The following is an 18,508-nucleotide window of genomic DNA, read 5'->3' on the forward strand; positions in this document are numbered from 1 at the left end:
TCAGAAAAAAAACATCAATTTGTACACATTGTCTGTTTTCTGATGACCAACCAACTTCTTATCATGGTTAAAATGTTACCTGTATGAGTCCCCACAACAGCATGAACTCTCACAAGTGTAATAATCTTCTATGTAATTATTATTGTTATCAAATGCTTGCTGGAAAACCAACAACAGTACATTTGCAAGGCCCTCTCCATCTATAGCATATGATACTTCTTCAAAGGACTCTAATGAATTAGTGAAATATAATTTCCTTTGCACCAGCCATGCTCAATCTTCCTGCTTACCTCAATTGTTTTTAAATGCCCAGCTATAACCTTCTTAATAATCATTTCTTCCATGCCAAAAAGTCAAGCTAACTGGCCTATAGCTTTCTATTTCAGTTTCCCTCCTTTCTTGAATAAAAAAAGTTGTATTTGTCACTTTTTAGTTCAAAAGGACCAACCAAAATCTGCTGAATTTCGACAAATTAACACCAACATATTTATTAGCTCGTTAGACATCACTTTTAAGATCCTAGGATGAAGCGCTAATTGTACAAAATGATCAGAGGTAGAGATAGTATGTTCAGCCAGAGACCTTTTCCTAGGGTAGAGTTAGCTATTATGAGAGGGCATAGTTTTAAAGTGAGTGGAGGTAGATATAGGGGAAATGTCAGAAGTAGGTTCTTTGCTCAGAGAGTAATAGGGGAGTGGAATCAGCCTCATTAGGGGCATTTAAGTGGCTATTAGATAGGCATATGGATGATAGCATAAGATAGGAGTGGAGGTTAGATAGACCTTAGGTTTAGGGTAAAAGTTCAACACAACATCGTGGGCTGAAGGGCCTGTACTGTGCTGTACTGTTCTATGTTCTGTGAAGTCATCTGGTCCTGTCAACTTGAAAGCCCACAGATCCATCAGTTTGTTCAGCACCATTTCTCCAGTGATTGTAATTTCATCAATTTCTCTCTCTTCTAACTTTGGATTTCCAGACATTACTGTCAATTTTTGTCTAACATCTATGGAAAACTATATTAGTAAAGTCTAACTGCTGTTAACTATTCACTCAGCAGAGAATTGATGCTTAATTTACTTACTCTCTTCATTTTCAACTACCTGTAAAAACAGTTACTTTTTCACCTGATTAATCTTTTACTTATTCACTGACATTCTTTAGATTCTCTACAATCATCATACCTCCCAGTCATCTTTGTGCAGTTATATGCTTTTCCTTTAAGTTTGATTCATTTCTTAATTCCTTTAGTTTTCTCAGTATGCTGGGTCCTTCACTTAGAAATTTCTTTACTGTGGGAATATTCTTACTCTGAATATTCTGAAAATTACCCCTAAATATCTACCACTGCTTCTCAATTGATTTATCCCCCACTCTAGTATCTCAGTTCATTCTAGTTAACTCAGCTAAGTTCAACTTGGTTCATGCCAACATAACTGCTCTTACTGAGGTTTAAAATTACAATCTTACCTCCAGCTTCAACCTTTGAAAATGAATGTAAAATTCACTCATTTTATAATCACTGGTGGTAAGAAGTGTCTTTATCCTGGGGTGATTAATTAATTCAGTCATTTTATATGATACTAAGTCTTGTATAACTTACTGTCTGGTTGATTCCTGAACATGCTGATTCTGGCAAATAACTTGCAAACAGGCTACAAACTCTCATCCAGGCTTCTTTCACCAATCTGATTTTTCCAGTTTACATGTAAAGTAAATCCTCCATGATTATTGCTGTACCTTTTATGTACCTAATATTTCTTCTTGTATATTTCTACCTGCTTAATGATTACTCTTAAGGGGTCTATAAAACACTCCTACCAGAGTCTTCTTTCTCCTACTGTTCTTCATCATCAAATTGATTATACATCCTGATCTCCTGAACCAAGGTCATCTCTAGTTCTTGCACAAATGCCATCCTTGATTAATAAAGGTATGCATCCACCTTTGCTTAGTCTCCTCTACTACTTGAACTTCTTCATGGACAGGATATTTAATATTGAAGACTCAACCCTTGTTATCATGTCTTTGTAATGGCTGCCAGGCTGTATTTATTTATTTTGCCGTATACTATCAATTTGTTTACTCAGCTATAAATGCAATGCATCTTAAGATGTGCTAACTTTATACTGAATTCTTATTGTCTTTGTATTTTCCTGTCTTTTGGTGTATTCTTGTGTTTAATCTCCCTCCTGCCATTGTTTGAGTTTCTTTTCCAATATTATGTTAAACAAGGCATCTGGTTTCCACACAACAAGCAACAGAGAAGTGATTAGTTAAGTTGATTTTGGTTGCATTGGGCGACAGATTTTGGGAGGACTTCATCACTCTTCTTTTAAGTAGTGTGGTGAGGTCTCTTACATGCCCCCCTTACATGATTTTGCCTTCTCCCAGGCTCTTGGAAGGCAAATTGGATGAAATTGCTCTGTTTTATGAATCTAGCAAGTCTTAATATTCCACAGAAGGATGATATGAGTGAAGAAGAATTTTGTATTAATAATCCAATTGGTAATAGCTAGAATCTTTCCTGCAGACGTGTTTAAATGTTTTACAAGCCAAGAAGAATTCTTCATTCAATATTCATTTTGGATTCTTTATGATTTACTATATGGGCTCTGATAGACTTTGTGTGATATATCTGCTTAAGGATAGTTGATCCAATGTTTAAGATTTTATTAATAACTTGCGTAGAGCTATTTGGAACCAAAACTGCCGTCTATAAATACTACCAGTAAATATTTTAGAAATATTCTTTGCACTAGCCTTTTGATTTCATCTCAGCTTTGGGGTTTTAATATAACTATTGTAGTAAAGTCTGTTTATCATGGAGAATTCATTTTTGAGAAACTGTTTTCCAATGTTTCTATCCTGCATATTTAAAAGACTCCATAAAATTCAATGTTTGATCTTTTATTAAATCAACACAAAAAATGCTTTAAAGATCATTTATTGCATTTAAAAAAATCTCTCAGTGTCCTTTTTGCTGAAGAACTGTAATTCCATTTATTTATTTTGTATGAAATGTGAAGTAAGCAATGCTGACAATATTTGCTTTTTTGCAAGAAATGCATTAAACTGCACTGCAGTAAATTACAGATCTCTGCAAGTAAAAGGATAAAACAAAGCAAATGAAAACAATTTGCATATCAGATTCTATGGGGGGGCTTAAAGCTGCAATTTGTTATAGTAAAATATGTTGGCTATAATTAATGTTCAAAATTTTGCTTAATAAAATACGCATGCAAGAAATGTGATTGGCTTACAAAAGTTATTATATAATTAATATTTGACAGAGAAATTTTAAAATAACCAAGCTTTAAAAAGATAATAGCAGCAATTTATCACTGTATAAAGCGAAGTTCTGAAAATGGATATATGTGAACAGAAGACTTATTAGGAATTTAACAATATTTTGCTAGCACTTATTAGTTTTGAAAACATTTTTGTTTTTTTTTAGGATTAATATTCTATATATTTGTTAATTGATTTAAAGGCAAGACAGAAATGTGTGCCACCATTAAAATAAACCCTTATCTGCTATAAAATATTGCAGCTTTAAAGACCTTTGTAATATGTTGATCTGGGATGAATGGATTTCCATGTGAATTCCTTAGAGTTAACATCACTGAACTGCTCGCCATCAACTTTCTTAGGGTCATCATTGACTAGAAATTAAACTTGACAACCTCATAAATACCGTGGGTACTGCATTATGTCAAAAGCTGCATAGTTTGCCAAAAATGATTCATCTCCTGATTCCCTAAACCTTCTCTACCATACGTAGGGTAGAATCAGGATTGATGCAAAAGAATTCTTCTTACCAGTCTTAATGGCTGCAGAAACAATACCATCACCCAAGGTGCCCAACAGCATCCAGGACAAAGCAGAACTGACTGGCACACCAACTCCCAATTTAAAGCTCATTTCCACCAGTGGCATTTTTTCTTGATTCTTCCATTGAATGTGGGAGTCACTGGCGAAGCTATCATTTATTGCCTGTCCCTATCTGGCCTTCCCCTGAGTGGCTTGCCAGGTAATTTCAAAAGGCAGTCAAGTGTCAACCACTTTCTGTGTGTCGGGATTCACTTGTAAGGCAGACCACATAAGCACAACAGATTTCCTTCCCTAAATATCATAAGTGAACCAGACTGCTTTTTAATGGCAATATTTTCATCACATCATTACTGAGATTTATATTCCAGATTTGTTAATTGAATAAAAATGCCATCAACTGGTGATTTGGAGTTTTCATTGTATCCTCATTGTATTATTCTAGGCTTCTGGGTTGCTAGCCTCATGACATAATCATTGTGCCACCCTCTGCATTCTGCAAGGGCACTAGTGCAACAATTCACTGAGGCTGCTTTGGAAGCACTTCCCAAATGCTTAACATTGTCAGCTAGAATCATCGAGCCTCTACTCTGTGGAAGCAGGCCATTCACAGCATTAGGCTCGTGCTGCCCCTCCAAAGAGCATCCGTCCCAATTCCCCCTAGCCCTGAATTTTCCGTGACCAATCCTCCTAGCCTGCACATCTTCGGACTGTTGGATGATCCCACACAGAAACAAACACAATGTTCAAGCTCCACACAGGGATGAACCCAGGCCCCTGGTGCTGTGAGGTAGCAGTGGTAACCACTGAGCTACCATAATGTCCAGAAGGATAGGACACTACTTCATCAGGAATATTGCAGCATTTAAGATCTACTTCAAATCAGATGTCATCTCAACATGGATATAAATTGCCGATCCTTCATCAATATTGATGTTAAATCTTGGAACTCGTTGTCTAAAAGCATTTTGGACATCTCTCCAACTAATCAACAGCTAAGGTTCAATAAGATTGCACACCACAACCTACTCTAGGGCAATCATCTTAGCCAATAAATAGTGACCTTGCTACCAAAACTGATCTCTCAAGAATGACTCTTTTTTAGCAAACTGAATCGGAACGAGTTATAGAGCAAGCAGAATTCATCAAGTGTGGTTGTGGATATAAACTTTAAGACAACTGAAATTAAAGTTAATTTATTTAAGAAACATATTACTCTTAATGGAAGGTGTGCATTTTCTACTTTAAAGAAGACATGTTTGCAAGCTGAAACAAACATAAATTCTGTATTCTAGGCACAGAGCTCATATCCTGATATTTCCTGATGCACATGTTGATATCCCTTAGTCCAGGATAAATGCAGGATTGTTCATTCTTGGATATGAATACTTGAAAAGATAGATCCAAATACAAAGCTATTTTCTGTTCCATCTTTTAGGATACATTTTAGTATGTATTTTGGTATATTTCTTGTCCTGAATCTAAAGATGTTTGAGTTTATGAAAAACATATAAGGCACAAGCTAAGAGAGTAGTGAAACAACCTTATTAATAGCCAGGTGATACACTCTACAGAATCTAAGCCTCTCAATGTGAAGACTGCAATGTATTTGTGATGATCATGTTAAAGCTAGAGAACATTGCTCACTCTAATGCTTATGGCATCTCTGTTTTTCCTCTAGAAGCTGACAGAAGAAGCCACATGAGGACAGACAGACTTTAAATAAATTGGTGCAATCGAGTGGAATGCAAAATAGATCCAATTTAACATGTTTGAATTACTACAAACACTAATTTCCTCCTTCCTCTCTGGATCTCATACTAATGAATTTTGGAAGTGATAATTACATCTGCTATTATCTTGTCTGTTAGTTCTACATCAATGGCACCAGCTGCTGGAAAGGGACAAAATGATTATTTAATCATTTCAAAGTCAGCTCAAATTCAACTGCAAGTAGTCTGACGGACATTAAGTGACTGTGCATGAAATGATAAGATAGTGTGTAGGACAAAGCTACACTGTGTAAACAATTAACAATGAGAGAAAGGCTATAGGAGGATGAAAGAATTACCAAGAGCAATTGCTAATGATGCATATAGATGCTGCCTTTGTTATCTTTCCTTGCATTAATGTGTAGTTGATGATAGATTTACAGGAGAGATAGCTCACATTGGTATTGCACAGATCTTGTTTGGTTGAAATCACATGGAAGTCCATTGATCCCTGAATGTCTTAAATTGAGAAGGATATATAGCAACAAATTAGAAAGAGAAAGGGAGTATATCTTAAGATTTCCAGCAGATATTACCAAACCATGCTACAGTGACTTCACATAACAAGTGGCATATTAGCTTTCACTAGTTTGGACAAAAAGGTGATTCTGCATTCTTCTGATCTGCACCACAACTGGGGCAAATATCAATGTCATTGTTTGCTCATTGTCTTAATACCACAAATGGAGTATTTGAGAATCAGAGAGGGATTCACAAGATGTGTTCTGTGGGTACAAGGCTCACTACAGTTTCAAGTTTATTTCTTTCTAAATATTTACTAACATTTTTAAAATCTGTTTTTTGTCCCTTGTTCCTTCCAGGATAGGTTGACTTGCATGGAGGCTAAACCATATTTATATGCGACATACTGAACTTATCAGCTGGTCTTGTCTTTCCTCTTCATATGATACTTCTTCTGTGAAGCAAAAGTTTGCACATACTATTGAGGGTTTAATACAAATGTAGTGGCCCCATTTATTAGATTACTTTTGTGTCCAAATTGAAACAATAATAATCTGAAAGGGAAGAAACCGTGTCTGCAGTATTTTGTGCCTGATCATTTAACACAACCATAGCAATAATCTGACAGAAAGAAAGTTGGACTAATAGCCCTGTGAGAAAATTGGCTCTGTTTCAAGAGTGGAAAGGGGACTTGCAGGGGACTAGCTTTCAAACCACTATTGCCTGCAGGAGTCTGAAACACATCCTTATTTCCATTGGTATCGGGGGCGCCAGCGCATTCCCATCCAATCGTAGATATCGAAGGCGTGGTATCACATCCAGATCATGGGCATGTAAAGCAATGTTATCGATGGGACATGGGCAGATTTCAGTTCCATTGATTTCTGTGAGGAAGAGAAAAGTAACTATAAGTTGGTAGATGTTCAGGAACCAAAACGTCCTGCATTAACCTTTTCCACAAATCCCTATATCCGATTTGACAGTGGCAAATGCCTATGGACATGAGCACACTGTCATTACATCCACTTGGCAATAGTGAGTTATGTACCTCCCAGCTCCTTTTCCTGTACTGCAGTGAAAAGTTACAGCTAACTGTACTTTGCTGCTTCAAAAATTGCTTTAAATTTTGTGAAATTATCACATCAAAATAAGGGAGAATCCAAGGCATTAAAATGCTTGAATTACCTCTGACCTTTCATATTTAGAGACTAACCTTGGCATTCATTCGTTGTGCAAAGTGATTATAAGGGTGACCATCTCTCGAGGCCTCAAATATAAAATGCCTGGGGGAATGAAGCCATCATGTATTAAGATGGCATCATTGTGTGCATGATGACATTGTCACTTATTTGGATGGCATCATCGCCTGTGGGGAACCATGACAAGAATCATGGTGGAGGGAGATGGAAAAAATATATATGTCAATTTGACGTGCATCCAATCTCTTTGACGGTGCTGTAGATGGGGAAAGGTCCCTATTAGTTTTACATGCAGATAGTTATGGCATTGTGAGAGTGCCCTTATCTCTACACCAGAAGGCCTAGTTTTAAGTCACACCTCATCCAGAGGTATTTCTAAACAGGTTGAGTTTTGGCTGATCTCTGTGTAAATAAGGGTTTGCTCTTTTTCACATGGCTCTCGTGACACAGTGGCAGGGTCTCTGCCTCTGATCCAGGAGACCCCAGTTCATGACCCACCTGCTCCAGAGCTGTGTAAAAATATCTCTGAGCAGGTTGACTAGGAACATACTTACATGTGCACCTAGTGAATATTGGGCAGTGGCTAGATTTTCAAAGAAACTGAGCCGTCCGGTATAAAACTGAACGGATGGTGAGCATAGTAATGCAGGAGATTTGCATATTTATTATTTTGCATTGTATACATAATTTACAAATAATTCAGATTCAAATTTTCAAATATGAATTGATTATTTTATACAGATCCCTGGCTTCTTAAACAATATTTTAGGGGATCAATGCAGAAGAGTTTTAGATTAAAGTTAAGTACAAGATTTGAGTAATCCATTAGCAGGATATTGTAATTAGTGGTGTCACTAATCAACACTGTAGGTATGAATGATAATGTCAAACTTTATAACACTTGTTCAATAATGAATCAATATCTACTCTTAACTAAAGTAGACAACATTATTGATTTTTTTCTGTCTAGCCAATTACTAATAGATCCATTAACTTGTATTAAAATAATTGTCTTTTAAGTGTAAATCAGACAGTAGTTTAGTGGTAAAACATCTCTACTGATCCAACAATTTGAATGAAAAGCTAAAAGAGAGTCTCACTGATAATCTAAATAATTAAAAGATCGTCAATAGTTTACAGGTACTTCAAAGTAAATTACTTATAATTCTGAATAGTTTACCATATTGTGTAGAATTGGAACAATCAGATTGGAACACAAAACACACAAAAACTTACTTCCAATATTGTTGTGGCTGAGATGCAGGTGTTCCAGCTTTGTATTAAAGGTTGGTATTGAATTGAGTTTGTTGTTGGACAGGTGGAGATCTAGGAGAGTTGATAGATTAAAAAGACCATTGGGAATACCTTGGTCTGTCAACTGGTTAAAATTCAGCCTTAAAAATGCCAAATGGTGTAAATTCTTGAAATAGTCGCCAGGTATTTCCTTGATTTGATTTTTATCCAAGAAGAGTTGGAAGACATCCTGAGGTATGGTTGGAGGCATCTTCTTCAAGGAATTGTGAGCCAAGTTGAGCTGCATTAGGCTTTTGAGACCTTTGAACGTATTCTTATTGAACATACTATCAGATAGCTTATTGTGGTGGAGGTCAAGTAAAGTGAGATTTTCCATCTTGCTGAAGCTGCCAGCTGGGATTTTGGAGATTTGATTCCTAGATAGTCGAAGTTGCTCCAGACTGGATGGAAGATTTGCGGGAACTACACTTAATTTATTTCTATCCATGTACAAGAAAAGAAGTTTATTCAGAATGTTGAAAACCTCCTTATCAACCTTTTGGCTCGAAATCCTGTTGTTGTCCAAATTGATCCATTTGAGTTCTGTTGCATTCCTGAAAGCCCGTTCTGGAAGACCATCAATGAAATTATTTTGGAGATAGAGATAATGGATCCTAGGTGGAATGATGGGGACCATTCTTAGATTGCGGCTGTCACAATAAAGTGCATTAGGATAGTCAGGGGGGCAGTTACATTCTCTTGGGCAGTCGGGGTACACAGATGCTGGACCTGGGGGTAGAGGTGGTGGAAGTGTTGTAACATGACTTGGCTCTGTAGGCTCAATGACAATCACTTTTCCAGGCTTTGGAGTTTTTGGAGCCTTGGGAAGCTTGGGAGGCTTTGGAGGCTTTGGAGGCTTGGGAGGTTTGGTTTTCGGTTGACGACGTTGGCAATGGACCACTGTGGTCAGAATAAGACAAATGGAGAGTATGTATCCAAAATGGGTCATGATCCAGATGAACCTTTACTTGAAAAAAAAAGTTGCCAAAATTTTTTATTAATATGCAATGAATAAATAAATGAAAAGAAGTAACTGAAACTGAAGCTTGGTTAATTATATCTCATAAAACAAACTTGTATACTAACAGCAGATAATTTTAGGAGAGGGTTCAGATAGCAATTTAGCTTCTGAGCTTGAAGGCCATGGGTTCAAGTCTCACTCTAAGACCTGATGACCATGGATTGATTCAGCACAGTATAGCCTAGGAGGTTATTAGTCAGCCAACAAACCCTTCCATGTGGCTGTCCAAAGAGAAGCAAGTATACAATATGATAGACAAGCTTATGAAGTTTCTCCTACATAAAGCTTTGCGTGATGCAGCCTAATTTGTTGTGATATGTACAGTATTATTTTAATATTAGCATTAGCCCATTACTTTTAATGCAAAAGTTAATCAACACAGAAAAATTGCCACACATGCCTTTTTATAGGAGCAGCTGGTCACACTACAGTGGTGGAAGTATGACATCAAAGCAGGTATTGTACAATATAAAATTTTGTTTTACTTTTGCAGGAAACAATTCCTGGAAATGTGTTGAGCTTTGTTGAGGCAGCACCTGGAGTATTATGCACAGTTTGGTCTCCTTACCTAAAGAAGGATAAACTTGCCAAAGAAAGAGTTCAACAGATAGATTCCTGGGATGGTGGGATTGACCTATAAGAAGCGTTTGGGAGTCTGGGCCTGTATTCTGTGGAGTTTAGAAGAATGAGAGGCAATCTTATGGAAATATACAAAATTCTGACATAGCTCAACTGTATTGATGTAGGAACAATGTTTTTTCCGGCTGGGGATTTAGAAATAGGGGAAAGAGTCTCGTAATAAATGATAAGCCATTTAAGTCTGCGAAAAGGCAGAGATTCTTCACTAAGAGAGTGGTGAATGTTAGAATTTTCTGTCCCAGAAAGCTGTGGAGGCTTTAGCTGTTCAACATGTTCAAACCAGAGACTGATACATTGCATAGAATCCCTACAGTGTGGAAGGAGGCCATTGAGCGTGCACTGACCCTGCAAAGAGCATCCCATCCAGACCCAGAATCTCACGGCATCCCATAACCCACATTTACTGTGACTAATCCATTTAGTCCAACATATCTCTGAACACTATGAACAACTTCAGCATGCCAATCCACCTAATCTGCTCCTCATTGGACTGTGGGAGGAAACTGAGCACTGGGAGGAAACCCTTGCAGACACTGGGACAATGTGCAAACTCCATACAAACAGTCACCCAAGGCTGAAATTGAACCTGTGAGGCAGCAATATTAGCCACTGTGCTGCCCAAATTCCTAGATATTGAAAGATATGAAGGGACAGGGGAATTGTGTAGGAAAATAGCATTGCAATCAACCAAGATCTTGTAGAATGTTGAAACAGGATAATTGGACGGAATAATTTACTCTTGCTTCTGTTTCCTGCGTTCTTAAGAATCAATTGCTCCTTGTTCAGTGTACCATAGTTGTAGGTCCTACTACAGGAATCAAAACATCTTGATTCATAATAGAGCACTGCTCAACTAATCAATAGCCTAACTGTAGTATCACAGGATGGGACTCCTTTTAAGCTAAATAATTACTCTGTGATGTTTCAATCAAAAATTAAAAGTTTTTTTCAAATGAAACTTTCCCTCTGGGATTTTAACATAGGTTTTTGGCTCCGTTGAAATGAGTAATTTATTATAAATGGTGGATAGAAGAGCCTAACCAAACATATGGTGCAATCATACAATAATATTATGTGATATATTATATAGGGCAGCATGGAGGCACAATGGTTAGCACTGCTGCCCCACAGCACCAAGGACCTGGGTTCAATTCCACCCTTGGGCAACTGTCTGTGTGGAGTTTGCACATTCTCCCCATGTCAGCGTAGGTTTCCTTCGGATGCTCTGGTTCCCTCTAACAGTCCAAAGATGTGCAGGTTAGGTGGATTGACCATGCTAAATTGCTGATAGTGTTCAGGGATGCGTAGATTAGGTGGGTTATAGGAGGATGGGTTTGGGTAGGTGTTCTGAGCGTTGGTGTAGACTGGTTGGGCCAAAGGGCCTGTTTCCACACTGGAGAGATTCTACGAATGAACTATGAAATGAACAACTCCACATAGGGCGGAATCCTGTCACCTTGTCACCCTTTATTTACAAGTGGAGAGTCTTTGACACAGCTTCAGCTCCCTCAGATCCAACTCTTAGAATGAACAGGATGTCTGACACTTGTGTTCTTATCTGTCAGCCAGGGTTCCCTGATTAGACCAGATTAACAGGCCCAATTAGGAAATTCATTTTCTATGAGGTCCACCTGGCTGATCTTAAAACAATTACTACATTATGCACTATTATATCTAAGCTCTACTTCTAAACAGTTGCAAAAAAATGCAAAAATAAAGATCAGAATCATTGAAAAAATGTGCAGCATGAACATCTCCCATACATAAAACAAATGCAGTCGAAATTTAGATAACAAGGTGTAGAGCTGGATGAACACAGCAAGTCAAGCAGCATCAGAGGAGCAGGAAGGCTGATGTTTCGGGCCTAGACCCTTCTTCATCTCTGCAGTAGAAAGTGTCCCTTTTCCAAATTCAAATTACTGAGCACAGTTCAAAACTTGTAGCATTATGACAGACTACTAAGAAAAATTACTTCCAAATGATCTCACTGTTTTGCTGCGTTAGGCCAATTAATTCCTCCTGGTTACTCTGAAAGTCTTAGTGAGTTCACACTGAAGGATTCTATTTTGAACTGAATCAGTCTTGCTCAAAGAAAAAAAAAGCATATGGTGTATCACTTAGAATCACTTAGAAGCTGCTGAAGTAATTGTATACACAGAATGAAAATGAGAATTATAATAACATGGAGTACTCTCTGTCACCCCTTTGGCAGTGCATTGCTGGCATCATTTGCATTTTACTATTAGTGGAGATAAGGTTACCAAAGGTGGAACAGTGCTACTAAATAATATCTACGAGATATTGTAGGTGCTGGATATCTGAAGCTAAAAACGAAAATACTGTCAACACAGTAAAGCTTCAAACACATTTGGTGGTGCCTCTACCCATTACATAAACAAAGAAGGCAAAATGTCTGTTTCCATTGTCTCCTGTTCATCTCTCAGGAGTGAGTTATGAAGAAAACATTGTATATGTCACTAAGAGAACTAATAGGAGCTGAAATAAAACTCCTTTGTTTATTCTTTTACCATAATTATGTTGGTGGCGCATAAAGGCCAGGCAGTAGAATAGACGCAACAGGAGTGTGTTGATGTCACAGTCCAGTGTGTCTGGTTCAACAGTATGCTTCTTGTTACATTTTTGTTCAATCTTTATAATTTGGTGTTAGGTTAATTAGAGAGGAATGGGCTGCCTAAAGTGTACTGGGCTGTGGCCATTATTGTCATCATTGGAAAATTTCTTAGCATGTTCTACGGAGGGGGAAATAGCAACAGTTGCCTCTCAACCAACACTGTAAAGAGATTAGCTGGCCATTAATTTCCTTACTGTTGGTGGGGGTTGCTGTGCATGCATTGACTACTGCATTCGCAAACACTCAAAAACTGCTTCATTGATTGTAAAGCACTTTGAGACACCTAAAAACCATCAATGACTCCGTCAAAATGCAAATCCTTCTTATTTATTCACTACATCGTTCCAGTTATACTTTTGTGCCTGTACAGTAAATCTTTCAATTACGTTAGACATTTCTATTAACCTCATGTTTTGGAAGGGAAAAACAATCAAGTGTGAGAAAGCCTGGTGTATCCTGATTTTTGTTCCTGATTTGTTGGAGTGAATATTATGAACCTCCAATATAGCACCCAGACATTATTATCACATTACTGTCTGACAGAAACGCATAGGCAGTAATTCTTTATCAATAGTAATCCCATCTTTTATAGGTTACTTATTCTGAAGTTTCTTTTAATGGATATTTTCTTCAGTTGAATTAATGGGCTTGGGTGAAATTAGAACATTCATTTTGTTGCCAAATATGAGTATCTAACATGGAAATGTTATTGACATATATTGAATGTTATTTAATAATCAAAGTTAGAAAGTTGATTTTAACAAGAACAGTGGAAAAATTATATCATGCATATGATAATGTAATGTTTAAGTTGCTAAAACTACATTGGTTTGTGGACAGTAGGGCAAAGTGCTTTGAATGAAAGATCAATCAATCAATTATTTACATATCAATGTACTTCAACATTTGAAGACAGAAGAAAATAATCACATTACAAGCCATCTTTAAATACGTTTCATCTTTTTGAACATTTACATATCAATGCTTAGAGATATTCCTTAATAATTTGAAATGCTTTAACACTCAATTTCACAGAATTACAGAACGATACAGCAAAGAAAGAGACCATTCAACACACCACACACATGCTGCCTCTTTGAAGGAGCTATCCATTTTTATAGCTAATTTCTACTGCCTTGCTAAAGGTATCCCCTTGTGTCTAATTTTTTTTGGATTAAAGTGACTTAGAAGGTTTAGATTTTGTTTACAGAATGTTATTTTTAACCTAAGGCTCAACTGAATCTAAAGGCATTGGGTGGGAGTGACATCAAAGTTAATTTCAGCAATCAGAGTAATTGGAAAACATAAACAAACACTGAATGTGAGTTCACCAACACTTCACCAACACCTTCCACCCCAACCTTCAGTTACACTTCACCAACACCTTCCACCCCAACCTTCAGTTCACCTGGGCCATCTCCAGCACATCCCTCACCTTCCTGGACCTCTCAGTCTCCATCTCAGGCAACCAGCTTGTAACTGATGTCCATTTCAAGCCCACCGACTCCCACAGCTACCTAGAATACACCTCCTCCCACCCACCCTCCTGCAAAAATTCCATCCCCTATTCCCAATTCCTCCGCCTCCGCCGCATCTGCTCCCACGACAAGACATTCCACTCCCGCACATCCCAGATGTCCAAGTTCTTTAAGGACCGCAACTTTCCCCCCACGGTGATCGAGAACGCCCTTGACCGCGTCTCCCGCATTTCCCGCAACACATCCCTCACACCCCGCCCCCGCCACAACCGCCCCAAGAGGATCCCCCTCGTTCTCACACACCACCCTACCAACCTCCGGATACAACGCATTATCCTCCGACACTTCCGCCATTTACAATCCGACCCCACCACCCAAGACATTTTTCCATCCCCTCCCCTGTCTGCTTTCCGGAGAGACCACTCTCTCCGTGACTCCCTTGTTCGCTCCACACTGCCCTCCAACCCCACCACACCCGGCACCTTCCCCTGCAACCGCAGGAAATGCTACACTTGTCCCCACACCTCCTCCCTCACCCCCATCCCAGGCCCCAAGATGACATTCCACATCAAGCAGAGGTTCACCTGCACATCTGCCAATGTGGTATACTGCATCCACTGTACCCGGTGCGGCTTCCTCTACATTGGGGAAACCAAGCGGAGGCTTGGGGACCGCTTTGCAGAACACCTCCGCTCAGTTCGCAAAAAACAACTGCACCTCCCAGTCGCAAACCATTTCCACTCCCCCTCCCATTCTCTTGATGACATGTCCATCATGGGCCTCCTGCACTGCCACAATGATGCCACCCGAAGGTTGCAGGAACAGCAACTCATATTCCGCCTGGGAACCCTGCAGCCATATGGTATCAATGTGGACTTCACCAGTTTCAAAATCTCCCCTTCCCCTACTGCATCCCTCAACCACCCCAGTTCGTCCCCTCCCCCCACTGCACCACACAACCAGCCCAGCTCTTCCCCCCCACCCACTGCATCCCAAAACCAGTCCAACCTGTCTCTGCCTCCCTAACCTGTTCTTCCTCTCATCCATCCCTTCCTCCCACCCCAAGCCGCACCCCCCGCTACCTACTAACCTCATCCCACCTCCTTGACCTGTCCGTCTTCCCTGGACTGACCTATCCCCTCCCTACCTCCCCACCTACACTCTCTCCACCTATCTTCTTTACTCTCCATCTTCGGTCCGCCTCCCCCTCTCTCCCTATTTATTCCAGTTCCCTCCCCCCATCCCCCTCTCTGATGAAGGGTCTAGGCCCGAAACGTCAGTTTTTGTGCTCCTGAGATGCTGCTTGGCCTGCTGTGTTCGTCCAGCCTCACATTTTATTATACTGGATGTGAGTTTGCTCGCTGAGCTGGAAGGATAGTTTCAGACGTTTTGTCACCGTTCGAGGTAACATCATCAGTGAGCCTCCGACGGAGCGCTGGTGTTATGTTCCACTTTCTATTTATCTGGTTAGGTTTCCTTGGGTTGGTGATGTCATTTCCTGCGTTGGTGATGTCATTTCCTGTTCTTTTTCTCAGGGGATGGTAGATTGGCTCCAAATCAATGTGTTTGTTGATGGAGTTCCGGTTGGAATGCCATGCTTCTAGGAATTCTCGTGTGTGTCTCTGTTTGGCTTGTCCTAGGATGGATGTGTTGTCCCAATCAAAGCGGTGTCCTTCCTCATCTGTATGTAAGGATACGAGTGATAGTGGGTCATGTCGTTTTGTGGCTAGTTGATGTTCATGTATCCTGGTGGCTAGCTTTCTGCCAGTTTGTCCAATGTAATGTTTGTCACAGTTCTTGCAAGGTATTTTGTAGATGACGTTCGTTTTGTTTGTTGTCTGTATAGGGTCTTTTAAGTTCATTAGCTACTGTTTTAGTGTGTTGGTGGGTTTGTGGGCTACTCTGATGCCAAGAGGTCCGAGTAGTCTGGCAGTCATTTCGGAAATGTCTTTGGTGTAGGGGAGAGTGGTTATGGTTTCTGAGCCCGTTTTGTCTGTTTGTTTGGGTTGATTGCTGAGAAATCGGCGGACTGTGTTCATAGGGTACCCATTCTTTTTGAATACGCTGTACAGGTGATTTTCCTCTGCTCTGCGTAGTTCCCCTGTGCTGCAGTGTGTGGTGGCTCGTTGGAATAATGTTCTAATGCAGCTTTGTTTGTGGGTGTTGAGATGGTTGCTCCTGTAGTTCAGTATTTGGTCCGTGTGTGTTGTTTTCCTGTAGACGCTGGTTTGAAGTTCCCCATTGGCTGTTCGCTCTACTGTGACATCTAGGAATGGCTGTTTGTTGTTGTTTTCCTCCTCTTTTGTGAACGTTATGCCAGTTAAGGGTATTATTGATGGTCTTGAAGGTTTCCTCTAATTTGTTTTGTTTAGTGATGACAAAGGTGTCATCCACGTAGCGGCCCCAAAGTTTGGGTTGGATGATTGGCAGAGCTGTTTGTTCGAGTCTCTGCATTACTGCCTCTGCTAAGAACCCTGATATCGGAGATCCCATGGGTGTACCGTTGGTTTGTCTGTAGGTTTTGTTATTGAAAGTGAAGTGGGTGGTGAGGCATAGGTCCACTAGCTTGATGATGTTGTCCTTGCTGATGAGGTTGGTGGTGTCTGGTGTATGTGTCTTTGGTTCTTCTATTAGTGTAGTCAGTGTTTCTTTGGCCAGGTTGATGTTGATGGATATGAACAGGGCTGTTACATCAAAGGAGACCATTATTTCATCCTCTTCTATCTTGGTGTCTTTGATGGTGTTCAGGGTAATGCAGAGACTCGAACAAACAGCTCTGCCAATCATCCAACCCAAACTTTGTGTCCGCTATGTGGATGACACCTTTGTCATCACTAAACAAAACAAATTAGAGGAAACCTTCGAGACCACCAATAATACCCTTACTGGCATAACATTCACAAAAGAGGAGGAAAACAACAAACTGCCATTCCTAGATGTCACAGTAGAGCGAACAGCCAATGGGGAACTTCAAACCAGCGTCTACAGGAAAACAACACACACGGACCAAATACTGAACTACAGGAGCAACCATCCCAACACCCACAAACAAAGCTGCATTAGAACATTATTCCAACGAGCCACCACACACTGCAGCACAGAGGAACTACACAGAGCAGAGGAAAATCACCGATACAGCGTATTCAAAAAGAATGGGTACCCTATGAACACAGTCCGCCGATTCCTCAGCAATAAACCCAAACAAACAGACAAAACGGGCCCAGAAACCATAACCACTCTCCCCTACATCAAAGACATTTCCGAAATGACTGCCAGACTACTCGGACCTCTTGGCATCAGAGTAGCCCACAAACCCACCAACACACTATAAAACAGCAGCTAATGAACTTAAAAGACCCTATACAGACAACAAATAAAACAAACGTCATCTACAAAATACCTTGCAAGAACTGTGACAAACACTACATTGGACAAACTGGCAGAAAGCTAGCCACCAGGATACATGAACATCAACTAGCCACAAAACGACATGACCCACTATCACTAGTATCCTTACATACAGATGAGGAAGGACACCGCTTTGATTGAGACAACACATCCATCCTAGGACAAGCCAAACAGAGACACGCACGAGAATTCCTAGAAGCATGGCATTCCAACCGGAACTCCATCAACAAACACATTGATTTGGAGCCAATCTACCATCCCCTGAGAAAAAGAACAGGAAATGACATCACCAACGCAGGAAATGACATCACCAACCCAAGGAAACCTAACCAGATAAATAGAAAGTGGGACATAACACCAGCGCTTCGTCGAAGGCTCACTGATGATGTTACCTAGAACGGTGACAAAACGTCTGAAAATAACCTTCCAGCTCAGCGAGCAAACTCACATCCAGATTCTCAACCTGAGCTACAAATCTTCTCAAAACTCGACAAACAAACACTGCTACAAATAAATTTGTCCCAGAGAATGAAGATTGCCTTCCTCTGTCCTCTTTCCTGTCAATTATGCCCATATTTCTATTTGTTATGTGATATAATTTCCAGATTTCCTATTCCAATTTGGCTATCAAACAGGTCAATTGGATTGTTAATCAAAATCACTGAAACCATTTTCAAACGGGCTGAAATGATAAGTGCACATTATAAAAACACTACTTGAAAATCTTATCAAATCATAATTTTGTTTTCTGTAGCCACCATGCACTCCTGTCACTC

The 18,508-nt window shown here is 39.7% G+C and overlaps 1 protein-coding gene across 2 annotated transcripts in view; it reads right to left on the minus strand.

Moving 5' to 3' along the window:
- Nucleotides 1-2,928: 2,928 nt before the first annotated feature.
- Nucleotides 2,929-18,508, minus strand: part of prelp (proline/arginine-rich end leucine-rich repeat protein) — a 30,637-nt gene continuing 15,057 nt past the window's right edge. Inside the window, exons 2-3 of one of the 2 annotated variants that reach the window (XM_048553393.2) lie at nucleotides 8,498-9,516; nucleotides 2,929-6,946 (exon numbers count right to left, since the gene is read on the minus strand). In XM_048553393.2, coding sequence (XP_048409350.1) covers nucleotides 6,771-6,946; nucleotides 8,498-9,503 — 1,182 coding nt within the window. In that variant the 5' untranslated portion in view covers nucleotides 9,504-9,516 and the 3' untranslated portion in view covers nucleotides 2,929-6,770. Of the gene's footprint in view, nucleotides 6,947-8,497; nucleotides 9,522-18,508 lie in introns of both variants that reach the window. The other variant, XM_048553392.2, reaches the window with a different exon arrangement.

Source organism: Stegostoma tigrinum, chromosome 21, assembly GCF_030684315.1.
Source record: "Stegostoma tigrinum isolate sSteTig4 chromosome 21, sSteTig4.hap1, whole genome shotgun sequence".
In the NCBI taxonomy this organism is placed as follows: domain Eukaryota; kingdom Metazoa; phylum Chordata; class Chondrichthyes; order Orectolobiformes; family Stegostomatidae; genus Stegostoma; species Stegostoma tigrinum.